Genomic DNA, 14779 nt, shown 5'->3' with positions numbered 1-14779 from the left:
AGCGCCGCCCGCCGCTCCCCTCCGCGCCGGGGGGCGCCGGGACACGGGCCGCGGGCTCACAGCCCACGAAGGCGGGGCAAGGGCTCCCCAAAACCTACAGACCACGGCTTCTATCTGCCCAAGGCAAACCTCACCCAAAAAAGCAGCAAGAAGCAGAATATTTATACATTTATTTATAATGAAAGTATGATTCTAATTATTTACAACACATAGCAAAGACAATGTTTGTACAAGTGAGCCAGCAAGGTCTTTCAGTGTGCAGCAGCAACACACATCCCCATTTTTAAAACTATTTCTCCCGTTTGTAAAGCTGACCAGCACACCTTGTCGCAGTCCCACGCGCTGCTGCTCTCCATGCAAGAGTTCTTTCTGCAACAGCCCGCCCCGCCACGAAAGCCTGTGTTGCAGTTCACGTCCATAAACAATCCAAGAACTTATTCTGAGGTTCCGCTTCTGTGCTTCAAGGCAAGAGCAAGGCCTGCGCTGGGCTCCCAGCGCTGCAGGGACCCGGCTGCTGCCTGCCTTTTCTTTATTAAACCACCGTGAAACAGAAGGGGTAGAATCAAGTAAGTGAATGAGTTAAGAGATGGGGGCGAACCTCACGAGAAGGAGTTCCGTCCGAACTGCTGAATGGGAACGAAATGCAGAGGGGTGACTGGAGAATTAAGTACCAGTGCTACAGTGCCAAGTCCACCTGGGGATTAGCGGCAAGATGAACCCCTCCAAAAAACTGAGCATCCCCCCGCCCCGACATTTGGCTAGAATGAAAAGTTGTGGGGTTAGTAAAGCCACATTTTAAAGAAAAAACAGTGCTGAGTTACAGGAGATGCTTAAAGTAAAGACAAATTACAAGTTTTAGGAAATATGACCCTCAAGTTTCTCAGAACTACTGTATATTCCTTTCCTTTGTTGAGAGTCCAAACATTGAAGCCGGATCACCATTAGCTCAACGGGACTGCAAACACAGGCCGGCGGCAGGAACACTCAATAAAATATGAACACCAGGTGTAGAACGAAGTCAGCGTGACTGACTCTTTCCATTTTTTAAGTTATCCTGGAAAAATGGGAAATGCAGACCAACAGGCTTCCCTAGTTTCTCTTTACAGTACTTCCCCCACTGTATAAGGGACTAGCCCTGTCAAATACTTATTCAATTTTTTTTTTTTGACAAATTCACTGCAGAAAGAAGGATTTTAAAAATAACAGAGCCCTTTCAAGGGGGAATACTGAACCTTTAGCTTCTGCAAATGTAAAAACAATGCGTATTTGCAAAGTTCACTTTGTAATATACATGCATTATTGCTAGAGGGAAAAAACAGATGAATGAAAAAACTCTTCTGCAGGGTTTATGGTGCCATCCAAAATGGCATCTGTTGTTTAGCTCGCTGTTGTGAGGAAGGGTACTGGTATCCCAAACTCCATCCCTGTGAAAAAGTACTTGCGTTTTTATGGCCACCATGTTCCTCCTCTTCATCTGATGAATCTCCAGCATATGCCACTAATCCAAAGCCCTTTTCTGCAGTTTTCATCTTCTTTGCTTGATGATCTGGGAGGGGAAAACAAACAATCCCCCCAGCCCCCAAGAAGGAAAAATAAAAATAAAAAGAGATAAAATGCCCCAAAATGAGTTAATAAAAAAAGATGTTAATTGTAAATTGTTAGTTGGACACCATTTTGAGGTCACAAGGCCAATGGTCATCCAAGGTCGAAGGCCACACGAAACAGCACCAGCAACAGCACATGTGATCCATCAGAACCATGTAAGAGAACAGAGAAAGAAGAAAGAAACACACAAAAAAGGTAAAGTTAGCAAATGGGTCTAAGTGATGGCAATTTCACCGTTAAAGAGATAAATATGTAAAGAAAAGTAGATTTTTTGTTCAAAAGAAAGCTAACAGAAGAGCAATCTCTGGGACCAATACTGCAGAAAAACTAAGGTTAAACAGACTAACATGATGTACCTGCAGACCTGAAAGGCGCTAAACTACCAAGAGAGTTAGAACAATTACATGTTTTACCAAGTTACAAATACTTGATGTATGAAAGCCCTACAAAAGGATGAAATCTGACAGCACTTCTGTTGTTTGCAGACAAGGTAGACATAACTCATGTCTGTAAATACACACCTGAACCATAACTCCCACTGATACTCCTTAGTGCCTCTAGAGATAGCTGTTCACAATGTAAAGCCACATATCTGTGTTACAAAACAATCCTGTGAGATTCTGTGCCTCAGCTGAGTGATGGGTCAAAAATGCTTGTCTTTGGTCCTTCACTTAATTACACTCTCCTCATTCATACAGATATTTATTAAAGGTTTAAGGGAAGTATCATGCGTGTATAATCACAGCGAACATAAGTGACTTAAGAGCAGTGCAATACAACCTGCTTTTCACTTAAACAATATGGTGTAAAGAACAGACAAAAAAAAATAATCAGGGATTTAAATGAGTGTTAAGACCAGCGCAAACTCATTTGGGAAAGAAAACTTGACTTACAAGTGTATTTTATTTATTGCACTCACCATGGTTGCCTGGTAAAGACCCCGCACCATTTCTTTCTTCAGATTCCGATTTCATCCCAGTGACAGGAAAAGCTGGCGGAGGCATCAACTGCCTATTTAAACCAATGCAAGCCCTTATTTTTAATTTTTTAAAACAAGCAAAGAGTCAAAGGTAATAGCAAACGAATTCATAACTCAGTCCTTGACCCAAGGAGTTTAACTTTGAATTGCCTGACTAATCTAGTGGCCTTCTATGATGGGAGTGATTACATCAGTGGACAAGGGAAGAGCAGCTGATGTCACCTACCTGGACTTCTGTAAGGCCTTCAATATGGTACCCCCTAACATTCTTACCTCTAAATCAGAGAGAAATGGATTTGACGGATGGACTATTAGGTGGCTAAGGAATTGGCTGGATGGCCGTGTCCAATGAGTTACAGTCAACAGTTCAATGTCCAAGTTCAAACCAGTATCAAGTGGTGTCCCTCAAGGGTCTGTACTGGGACCAACACTATTTACTGTCTTCAACAATGACATAGACAGTGGGATTGAGTGCACCCTCAGCAAGTTTGCAGATAACACCAAGTTGAGCGGTGCGGTCTATATGCTACAGGGAAGGGATGCCACCCAGAGGGACCTTGACAGGCTTGAGGAGTGGGTCCATGCGAACCTCATGAAGTTCAACAAGGCCAAGTGCAAGGTCCTGCACGTGGGTCAGAGCAATCCCCAGTATCAACACTGTCTGGGGGATGAACAGATTGAGAGCAGCCCTGTGGAGAGGGACTTGGGGATGCTGGTGGATGAAAAATTGGACACAAGCTGGCAACATGTACTTGCAGCCCAGAAAGCCAATCACATCCTGGGCTGCATCAAAAGAAGCATGGCCAGCAGGCTGAGGGAAGCAATTCTCCCCCTCTGCTCTGCTCTCAAGACCCCACCTGGAGTACTGCGTCCAGCTCTGGGGTCCCCAGCACAAGACAGGGATCTGTTGGAGCAGGTCCAGAGGAGGCCACAAAAATGATCAGAGGGAACAGAATACCTCTCCTATGAAGAAAGGCTGAGAGAGTTGGGGTTGCTCTGCCTGGAGAAGAGAAGGCTTCAGGGAGACCTTATATCAGCCTTGCAGTACCTGAAGGGGCCTACGAGAAAGCTGAAGAGGGACTTTTTACAAGGGCATGTAGTGACAGGACAAGGGTTCATGGCTTTAAACTGAAAGATGGCAGATTTAGATTAGATATAAGGAAGAAATTATTTTCTGAATGGTGATGCGACACTGGAACAGGTTGTCCAGAGAGGTGGTAGATGCCCCATACCTGGAAGTGCTCAAGGTCAGGTTGGACGGGGCTTTGAGCAACCTGATCTAGTAGATGTCCCTCCCCATGGCAGAGGGGGTGGACTAGATGATCTTTAAAGGTCCCTTCCAACCCAAACCATGCTATGACACTATGAAAGAAAGTGCAAGCCTGACAGTTTTGTGGCTCAATACACTGGAGTGCATAAGGAAGAGCAGCGATGCCTGAGGACTTCAAATATTGATTGAATGGCTGAATTTAGGACTACGTACAAGATGTAGAACATAGAAAACTTTACCAAGACCCTTGATGTATTTCATAACGACCAGAAAACAAAAGCAATTATCAAGTAAATCTTTCCCTGAAATTTCAGGCTGCAAAACTTCAAGTTTACAACTTTTCCAGATTTGTTTTAAAATTGGAATAATTTAAAGTGTGCTAACTTTACAAGCATATCCTGTTATCTCAAGAAGCTGGCAAAATACCAGACTCAAAGTAAGAGCATACAGACTTTGGGAAGAGTGGAAATTAAGCTATTTTCATTATGTAGCATGAAAAGGTAACCCATGCATCCCTTCTCCTTAGAAAAAAAAAACCCAAACAAAAAACCCAAAACCAAAAATCCACATCACACGAAAACCAAAACACACACCCACAAAAACCCCACCCACTACAAAACAAACAACCCCCCCAGCCCCCAAGTCACAGAAGAGAACATGAAACAGAGATCATGTCCGAAATAAGCTTTCCATCAGAATCAGAAAAGACCTGAACATAATTCTTTCATCACTCACCTGTCCCTCTCTCTCTCCTTTCCTGAGGAACTTGCTGGCTTCGATCCGGCTCCATCGATTTCACTCTGACTGGAGAAGCCTGTACCTAAATTAGTCATATGAATGGGTCCATGCTATGAGCAGAAAAACACACGGCATTAGCAAATCTACAACTACAACATAAGCTATAGCTCCTTAATGATAACGATAGGAAACCCAACTTTTCAGAGCATATTGCCAACTAGTAGAAGAAACCACTAATTGCCATTGTTAAACAAAATGCTTTCTCCTAAAAATACTGAGGGTAATGTAGTAAGAAACACGCCTGAGCACCAATATGGAAGACGCTTCACCACCTACTCCACCTTTCCAGTAGTTCAGGACAGTAAAGTTAGCTGCTTAGTTCACAGATCGACTTATCTCCTCAATCAGGTAATTCTGAATACTGCAGAGACCTCATGCCACAGTAAACTCTGCTCAAGATACTAATATTAAGTCTAACATATAGTCAGTTCCATATTTTCACTAGGCAAAGCTTTTATTAAGGGTTTCTGCCTGTGAGGAGGGGTGTATCACAGAAGCATTTGCAGAAACTCCCTTTTCTAACATACAAGTCTGAAGAAGAACTCAAAATTATTTTTATTAAAATCAACTGTTTAACATTTGCTATCTAAAAAAAAAATCTCTTAAAACTAGGCTTCTTGAAATCCTCTTAAGTGCAACCTGCAAGAAAGGTAAATGGGAAAATCTGGAAGTTATTACCACATTTCCCTCCCTCCCCTCAAACAAGCCCACTCAAAAGACCCACAAAAAACCAAAAAAACCCCAAATAATCTCCCTTTAAACTAACCAGTAACACGCTCTCGTCATCTCTTTGACCTGAACGCACTGCTATTCTTCACGAAACATTGAGGGTATGGAAAGTAAGCTGCCAATGAATCAAGTCAGTCACAGTTTAAGAACAGTGCATCCACTCAAAGAAACCAAAGCGTGGTCTTGATGTTTTGTAACAATTGCTGCCATCTGCCAAAAGTCTTGCATGACTGTTGTCAAATAAACTGTGCTAATAACAATCCCTCTCCAGCCAAGTTCCATTTTGGTGAATGAAGTAAAATTGCCGATTTTATTCCACCTGATATCCCAGCAGTCCTGACTCTCTCTCATCTGGTAGTTCCTCAGTGAAGCGTCTCTTTTGACCTTGAGGATGGGGTTGGACTTGTGGCTGCGTACCAGTCGGCATGGTTGTTTTTACTGGGGCAGCAGGAAGAAAGGGACCACTCAGTGGACTCTGGCATGCGGAAGTTGAAAACAAAACACAAGAAAATTTGATAATATGCACATAAAGTATGAATTCAATGTACAGTTTCATACATAGGAGCAGAACACACAACTAGCTTCTCTTTGCAGACCTAAGAGAAACTAAAAGGAAATGCACAACTTAAAGATAAATGACGTATTTCATTTATAGAATGCTCCCACCTCAAAGGAATCACTATCTGTAACTCAAACTCATTGTACCTACATAGCTGTATCACAGCCTGTGATAACACTTCTCATAAACAAGTGACCGCCCCCTGCAAATATCCTTTATGTTAGCGGGTGGCTATGATATGAAAAACACAGTATGAAGCAGCCATACCAACAATTTAGTTGCTTAGACAGAAGCATCAGCAAAGCAATAACCAAAAAAAAAAGCCTTAAAGAAGAATTATCCATCTGGAACTACTTTAAGTATTTCATTGGTAGCAAAGAAACAGCTTAGTAAGTTGACAACCATAGGGCAAATAATTAATCTGTGGCAGTACCTGGCCAGTGCTGGCTGGAGGCTGTACTTGAGATATTGGATACTGTGTCGGCACAGGCGGAACTCCTGTAGGTAGCGTTGTTAAGACTCCAGGTGCCAACGGCACTGCAGGTGGTACTATGCCTGGTACACCATATGGTGGCTGAACTGGTTGTTGAGGAGGGGGAACAACAGGATAACCCGACTGATACCCATTGGAAGGGTAATATGATGGCTGGGAAGGTACGCTATTTATAGCAGCAGGCTGTGTGAAGCCTGGTGATAGAAAGGGGAAAAAAGGGTCATCTTCAATTCAGTTAGAGTCACAAAAATAGTAAATTTAATTGCCAAATGTAAAAGAAGCTGGATTCCTTTTCAACTGAAGGACTTAACACAAAGACTTCCACAGGTAAATAAATTCCACAAAACTAACTGTAAGTACAGCTCAGCAGAATGCAACTCCAAAGACTTTATTATTGCTAATGTTTACCTGCTAAGGGTACTGCAGTGGTTATCTGATTCACAAATCGGGAGTATTCAGCATGAACCTACAAAGGATTTTAGAAGATTAGACAATAAACATCTATTTACTATATTAATCTTTTGCAGGCAAAAGGCATCTTACTGTGCATCCCCATAAAACTGTAAGGGGACTTTGATTACAGAACATACTATGCACAAAGAGAGCAATAATCTAAACATAAAAACTGAAAACAAAAACCCACAGACCAAAGCCACCAGCAAAACCCTGCTGAACATCCCACTAATCCTGCTGGTCTCTGTGACAGATTTGTGTAAAATACAGGATAATCTTTCACAGGAAATATAGAGTGGCAAACTACTTCAGTAGAGACAAAAATACTCAAAGCATCTAAAAGCTTCCATGTATTTTTCAAAAGAGACTTTGTAGCCCATACTCAATTATCAATACTAACAGAAAAACTGTCTCACAGGATTCTACTCTATTTCATTCATATAAGAAAAGCCAAGAAATTAGTTTTCTATGTGTACACGTGAGAGATTTTCTAAATATTTTTTGGTACAACAATCACTTTAGGAAAGATAAAGCACACAGCGTGGCTCTGGCCAACTTTTAAAGCTAAAGCAACGGAAGCTACAGCAATCAGAAAAAAGCAGGATTCCTTTATGTTTGCATACAATCAGACAATTTCCACCCCCGTTCTGCTCAGGAAGCATTTGCATTTTTTCCCCCCCCAGAATTCCACTACTACAGCTCCATCCTGAGAAATGTTTATTCACTGTACAAAAATCAGACAGCAGGACTTAGAAGGAAAAACCTATTAGCAAGTCAGAACACATGGACAGCTTTGCTGAGAGCATAAAAACATTATCCAGGCACACACTAAAGCTACAACAGGCTCTGAAATCTCCTATTTGTAAGAGCTACTCACGGTTTGCAATAGATTCTCACACAGCTTTTTAGCAGCTGCCAAACCTTCTGGCTTTGGGTGACTGAAAACATACACAAAAAAATACCTCATAAGCACAAGTGTTTCCACCAAATTTGGAGCTACTTCTTTCATCAGCAACCTGCTGTCAGATCTTATCCCTTTAAGGAGTGATCAGGCACCTCAGCAGCACTCTAGCAGCTCTGCAGCTATTTAGCACAATTGTGAACAAAAGCGATGAGTATTTATTTTCTACGTGAAAATTCAGGTTAGTCTAAATACTGCAAGAAATGAGCACAGAACACTGACTTGATTTGTCAGTGCATTTTGTTTTCTTCCCTTAAAGCTCAACGTCACAACCCAAGCCCAAAAAGAACACAGCTTTACTGTGTTCCCAATAAAAGCAGTATCTTATGGTTGAATATCACTTTATACCATATCATATGGTTGATTATCTTTATCACTTTAGAGATATCTCTATTAAAATAAAAGTCAGGTTCAAAAACTATTTCATTTGCATTAAGTTAGTCAGAATTACAAATTCCCCAAATTAATTAAACTTTAAGCTACATTCATAACTAGTTACTGGGATTTTTATTTTATTTTTTCAAAGAAAAAACCCCCCTCATACCTGATGTAGATGTACATGGGTTCAAAAGCCTCTCTGCCCGATGCTGGTTCTATGCAACCTGAGCCTTTCCCACGAAGAAAGACTTTGGCACCCGTTTCAATTTGAATGTGCTGCAAGTAGGAGCAACCAGGCCCTTCCACCTTCTCCTTCACATTAAATGTAGGTACAGCATGTTCCAGACCAACAAATAACTTGTCCTGAACATAATGCATCTGTAAATGTAACAGTAAAGGTTATTATTTCACTCTAAGAATTAGGATGTCCATTTCACTGGAGGCCAGAAATCTTATTTCTATGACAGCCAGAACAGTTAAGTGTTGGATGGCACAGTCAGCCCTTTGCTTTTCTGTAAGTAGGACTGCTCTCTCCATCCCTTTTCTTTTAGGAGGCTACTGTCATCTGAGTCTCACTCTTCAGACTCAGTCTGATTAGTCCTCCAGTTTTCACAACACACAAAAGGTTTATTTGAGGTGATTTTTTGTTTTGGAGTTGTTGTTGGTTTGGTTTTTTTTGGTGTTTTGTTTTTTTTTTTTAAATAAATAGCACATTACATATATACTTTGTAACAGGCAAATCTTGTAATCAGTGTTATTCAATGAAAGTCACATAAATATCACTCACCCCTGACTGGAATGGAGGTTTTTGGCCAACTGCTGGAGACAACTGAGTAATAGGGGCTGGCTGGTGATAGACAGTAACTGTAGCTCCGTTGAACGTTGGACTAGAACCTGTGGCTGCTTTCACTACTCCATTAGTAATTATCTCTTTAATTCGGTTAACAGCTCCTAGTTGACAGAATATGAAATTCATTTATATTCAGCCCTTGTCAACTGCCCAGGTTAACCAAGTTGTGAAACGACTAGGTTACTTTCCCATATTCTGGGACAGCAGATCTACAGGCAAAAAGATTGCATCTGACGGTGGGGCCCAATATTAGCATTCTGGGATTGGATCGCAAAGGATGGCAACAAGCATCATGGTTCTTTCTCCACTCCCATCCTGATAAAACTTAGGCTAATATATAGGCAGGTGGGCAGTTTTAGCCCACACATTTCAGCAAATGCTAGAAACATTTACATTAACCCTGTATAGAATATACATCTGCATGAATGAGCACACTAACACGTGAAAAATTGTTTACCGGCTGTGGAAATCACGGTAGATAAAAATGAGCAGCTTCAAGTTTCAAGAGACAACTGAGGGCAAGCCCGTGAACAAATGAACACAGAACAAATGAACACCTGCAGTTTATAGTTTTCCTTTTTTTTCCAGCAGGCATTGGCAAGACAGGAGTTCTTTGTCCTTCTAATGGAAATGTAGGTATTTCACAAAAAGTGTTCATACTTGCATATTAAAGGGAAGGTCTCGCTGTCACACACCTATTGTAATGGGATCTCAGCGTGTTATGTATGAGTTTATTCACTGATAAGAGCTGTACCTGCCTAGGAACCCTACCCACTCGCCCCCTCTTCCATGTAGTCTATCAAGGTTTTAGTTTCATGACTTACAGGATGCAGTACACACCTTAGGTAGTTTTGAACAGAGACCTTAACATCAATGTTTAAATGGCATCTGTTATCAACACCGAGATATTTATAGTACAAATCCATACTGGTCATAACAAAGCCCATTAGTAAAACCCCTTTATCACAATGAGAGAAAAAGCAGGCTGCTTTGTACACTTACTGTCAACCAATTCCCGTGTCTGACCCTGGACATGAAGATACAAAGGACGATCTCTAGAAAGGAAACGTCAAGTATTCCATTAAACCCACAGAGAACATACAATAATGGATTCAATCTAATAATATTACAGTCAATCTAGATGCATAAAGTCTTCCATAAAAATTTGAAATACTCTTCAAATAAGAAAGTACATACATATTCATTGAATATCACAGTGCTCAGTAAGCAAAGCTTTGCACTGAAAACTAAAAAGATTCAGAAGTTATTTACATGAAGACTTACTAAAGTTATACCACTGAAAACTTTAATTTGCTTGTCCACATGAAAGGTTAACTAACTAAAAGCACCGAGTCTATGAAATATTAGCTCTCTCTGTAATTGGAAAGTTGCCCATTCTTGGCAAAATGCACAAGAGACCCAGTATAGTCTTCAGATAGAAGAAGCTCGGCACAGACTGATCTGTCCCATTCGTGGTTGGTTTGTTGTTTTTTTCTTTATTTCACCCTATCGATATTAAGCAGGTAGGAAAGCAGCTATGCAGTCAGTACTATCATAATGGTAAACATAGTTGAAACACTCAACAGACAATTCGCTCTGGCACCCAAAGGTGACACCGCTCATGAAAAATAAAACAAAGAAAAACCCCACCACTTAGCCACCCAACAAGGAAAAAAAAGCAGAAACCCCAAAAAAGAAATACAAACCCAGGTCCCACTTTTGCTTTCTCTTCTGCAGTCATGAATCTCCCTCGAGTAGAGACAGCTGCTCCACTCAGTCGACTGATCTACAAACAATTTAAAAAAACCCAGTGACAAGTTTACCAATAATAAACAAAGCACACACAAAAACCCCAAAGTGGTTTAAACTATGTTGCTGTATAAAAAGACCAGAAGTCTGGTGGTGGTAAGTGGTAAGAGAATGAATGGTGCCCGCTAAAGGATACTACCTTACCTCATCATATGACATACTATTGAACAAAACAATAACCTTCTAAACAAAGTATCTTTGAAAACACAAGTTTTGTAAAAAGAGGAAACAGCCCTTGAATATAGTTTATTGCAGGCTCTTACAAACAGGTACAAATGTGCTGCCAAGCCTAACAAATCAGACGTAGATCCTGAACATACCTCATCCTGAGTCTGTCCTCTCGTCAGCAGGTTTCTGCACGTGAGGGGAACATCGTTGATTTCTACCTCTGCCACCACGAGATCATCTTTGCTTTTACTCGTAGCTGGACCCTTCCCCAGAGCCTGCAGCTTCAAAGACAACCATTGCAAAAGATCAGCAGTTGGAAAGCAGAGATAAATGATGTAACAAACAAATTGACCCTAGTACTCTAGAGGTGAATATCCTTTTCATTCTCCCCTTTCAGCTGTTGGACCCGAACACTCTACAAATATTAGCAGAAAGCACATTGTATCTACTACTTAATAATCTACCTCTTCACAACCTTAAGCCCAAATAAAAACACTAGTTTTATCTTCAGCACATTTTAATATAGTAACTAATTACTGTTTCTATTCTATAAATGGAGAAACAGATGTAGAACTAGGCAGTAAAGTTTCTCAAACAGAAACCAGGGCATTTTACACTTGAATTGGCATCTCTGACAGAAAGCTGTGAGACTTACATAAAACATGTAATTCATACTTCTCTCAACTCCCCTTACATAGAATTTAGAATTCCTGTTCAAGATCTAAACTCATCCACACTATGACTGCACTTCCCTCCCTTCTTTTTTTAAAACAAGGGTATAATATTTTGTGTCAGTATCCAAGTGCTAAGAAAGAAAAAGCCACGGAGTCACAGATTCAGACGATATGGCAGAAGAGTCAGAGTTACAACAAAGACCTTACTGCTTTTTCCATGTATCGAGAGTTAGATAGTACATCCTTCTAAAAATTCTGAAATGCTTTTGGGGACATAAAGAGAAAACAAGACTCAAAAGAGAACCTTCCAGTAACATCCAAAAGGTATTTATCCACTCTCATAAATATCACATGAAGCACAGCACTTGCATGAGAGCCAGAAGGCAGCTACTGAGGGACATAAGTCAGAATGCATTGTACAATGCATTCTATTTCTCTATTCCTTCCCCACTTAAAAAAAAAGTACATTCATTAACCTGCAGGCTCCTGAATTTCCATTCACTCAAAATCTTAAGTGCTGTCAGAGTTAATTACTCTGGAAATGTAATCACTGAACATTTCCTAACAAAAGTAACATATGCAGTAAAAAAAATAATCCCATTAGCAAATTAATTAATTGGTTAAGTCGTTCCCACAGCAATACAATTTGTCACAGGATGCCAGAATGCCACCAGAGCTTATGGAAAAAACATAGATAGAAGAATGAGACATCACAGTATCTTCCAATTTTTAGGTGTCTCAAACTGCCAGTCAGCGAATAGACTTGACTTCCACCTGGTACGACTACGGAGGACTACCTGAAACCAAGCCACATGTTCTTCAACGCTGAAAATGTCACACCCTCAGGTGGATGTTAAGCACTGAGAAGCAGACACCATCGTGCAGCAAACAATGCGTAAAACCACCTAAGACTGCTGACAGCAATGATCGAAGAAACACTCACTACTAAACCTCACATATTAAAAAGGCTGTAACGATCATTTTGGATACAGAACCTGCAGAGAACCAGCTACGGTGAATACGTGGCAGGGTACACTTGCCACTCTTTCTTGTATTATCTGTGAATAAATCCAATGACAAAACGAGTACTCATTTTAATGCTGCTTCACAAGGCAAACTCTTAGAACATAACTGGCAGTCCTACCAATACTCTGCACGTGAAAAAAGAGACACAATGCACCATGAAAACATACTCTTCTTGTTAACTTTATATTTGAACAAGCTTGGAAAGAAACTTGAAACAGGCTTCTAAACTTGGCTCTAGCATAGGCTAGTAACATGCAGAAAAGCAAGACTGTTCCCATTACTGAAACTGGAAAACAGGCTTTAAGTTACACTTGCTTTAGAATAGAAAAGTTTAGTTAAAAGGGACCTACAATGATCACCTACTCCCAACTGCCTGACCACTTCAGAGCTGACCAAGGCTCACATCAGGGCTGACCAGAAGCTGACCAATTTGTTTAGAACTTGGACATACGGCTCCTACTGATAACTTGTTTAAGCATGAAAATAATTTGGTCTCATATTTTAAACCGGCTGTTTTATACTGCAGTTTTTATACCAGGTGCACTGCTTAGAAAATACTTCAGAAAAAAGTTCATCACCTTCCTACAGATCACTTCGGTTAACACTTAAGGAGAAGTGGCAGCACTGACCTTACAGCTATACCACTGTTTCTGTTATTCTGAAAAAAAAAAAAATTAAAAAAGGTTTTCCGATTGTTTTTTGCAATATCCTACTTTACGAAGCAAACCTTCACCATTTTCCATCTCACTGAGAGCTATTCCGACAAAAAACGTCCGCAGGTCTCCAGAAAACAGACGTGACGCCCACCCTCGCCCATCACCCCCGGGCCTAGCGGTCCCACCGGCACGGCTCCTGCCGCCTCTCCAGGCACCCACCTTGTCCGCCGTGCTGGGCGCCGGCTTCAGCTTCCCTTTGGCCATTAACATCGCGTTGATTTTCGCGGCCACTGCTGCGGCCGCGTCCAGCGCTCCCGAGGGGGCTGCGGAGCTCTCGGAGCCCGCCACAGCTGAGCCGCCATCGCCGCCGCCGGGAAAGGGGCGCCCGGGCAGCGGCGCCGTGCCAGGGAGAAGGAAGGCAGGGGACGGGCCAGGCTGGTCCCACTTACTGCGGCGCCTGGAAAAGACAGAGGCCTCAGTCCCGGTCGCCTCCCGCCCGCTGCCCTGCGGGAGCTCCAGGACCTGCCGCGCCTCGGAAACGCCGCACCGAGGCCCTTCTCCAGGGGCGCCCGAGGGCCCGCCGCGCCCGCGGCCCTGCCTCACCCGCCAGCCGTCCCAGCGTCGCGCTGCCCTCCACCACCCGCTGACATGGCTCCGGCCCGGCTCCACCGCCTCCGCGCCAGCCCCAGCGTCATTTCCGGCCTCGAGGTCGCCTCGAAACGCCCCTTCCGGGCGTTGCCACAGAGACGGCACCGCCCGCGGGCGGCGTCCCCTCAGGCGCGGGGAGTGCCGGGAACCGACAACGGACAAGCGAGGAGGACCCGGCCGGGCCGGGGCGCGGCCCTTGCCCCCGCTCTCCCAGCGGACGGCCCGCTCTGTGTCTGACCGCGGGAAACCGCCCGCCGACGGCACAGCACCGCGGCAAAGGGGGGGGGCCCGGATAGGCCGGGGAGCGCCCGCACCGCGGGGCTGCCGCCGATGACGTCACGGAAGACGGCGGTGCAGTCGAGCACGCGCGCCCCGGGCACTGCAGGCAGAGACCTCACGCATGCGCACTGTTGCCCCTAGCGGGCTGCCCACTGGTACTGCAGCCGGACTGCTGACGCATGCGCACAGCGGTCTGCCACATGCTGCCGCCGTCAGCTGTTTACACACCGGTACAGCCGCCGGGCGGTTGACGCATGCCCACTGCCCCCTGCCGCCCTGGCGCGAGTCACCCCCCGCGCCGCGCCCAAGCGCATGCGCGCTGCCCTCTGCCGTGCTGGCGCCTCTAAGCCGCGGCAGCTCCCGCCACGTTGAGCCCAGCGGCCGCTGAAGTCCCACCTAAACTCTGCTCCTGGTCCCCCAAGACGCCCCAGGCCTGCCCGTAGG

At 43.4% G+C, this 14779-nt stretch overlaps 1 protein-coding gene and 1 non-coding gene across 5 annotated transcripts; both read right to left on the bottom strand.

The window, feature by feature from the left end:
- Positions 1-155: 155 nt before the first annotated feature.
- Positions 156-14124, bottom strand: KHDC4 (KH domain containing 4, pre-mRNA splicing factor). Of its 4 annotated transcripts, none has more exons than XM_072846510.1 (14): positions 14012-14124; positions 13628-13865; positions 11205-11333; positions 10782-10861; positions 10078-10130; positions 9013-9176; positions 8392-8603; positions 7764-7824; positions 6842-6899; positions 6374-6627; positions 5701-5856; positions 4590-4702; positions 2525-2616; positions 156-1546 (listed from the first exon to the last, which is right to left on the bottom strand). In XM_072846510.1, exons 1-14 carry the CDS (start codon positions 14101-14103, stop codon positions 1347-1349), a joined length of 1902 nt encoding a protein of 633 aa, XP_072702611.1. In that variant the 5' UTR covers positions 14104-14124; the 3' UTR covers positions 156-1346. The 4 variants fall into 4 exon arrangements, 3 of the variants coding, with proteins under 3 accessions (XP_072702611.1, XP_072702612.1, XP_072702613.1); XM_072846511.1 differs by having other exon boundaries at positions 11205-11327; XM_072846512.1 differs by having other exon boundaries at positions 1407-2197.
- On the bottom strand, positions 8704-8832 carry LOC140644331 (small Cajal body-specific RNA 4). The gene has a single exon (XR_012039776.1).
- Positions 14125-14779: the final 655 nt, after the last annotated feature.

The sequence above is a fragment of the Ciconia boyciana genome, chromosome 26 (assembly GCF_034638445.1).
Source record: "Ciconia boyciana chromosome 26, ASM3463844v1, whole genome shotgun sequence".
NCBI classification, from domain to species: domain Eukaryota; kingdom Metazoa; phylum Chordata; class Aves; order Ciconiiformes; family Ciconiidae; genus Ciconia; species Ciconia boyciana.
This window is presented reverse-complemented; position numbering and strand designations above follow the sequence as displayed.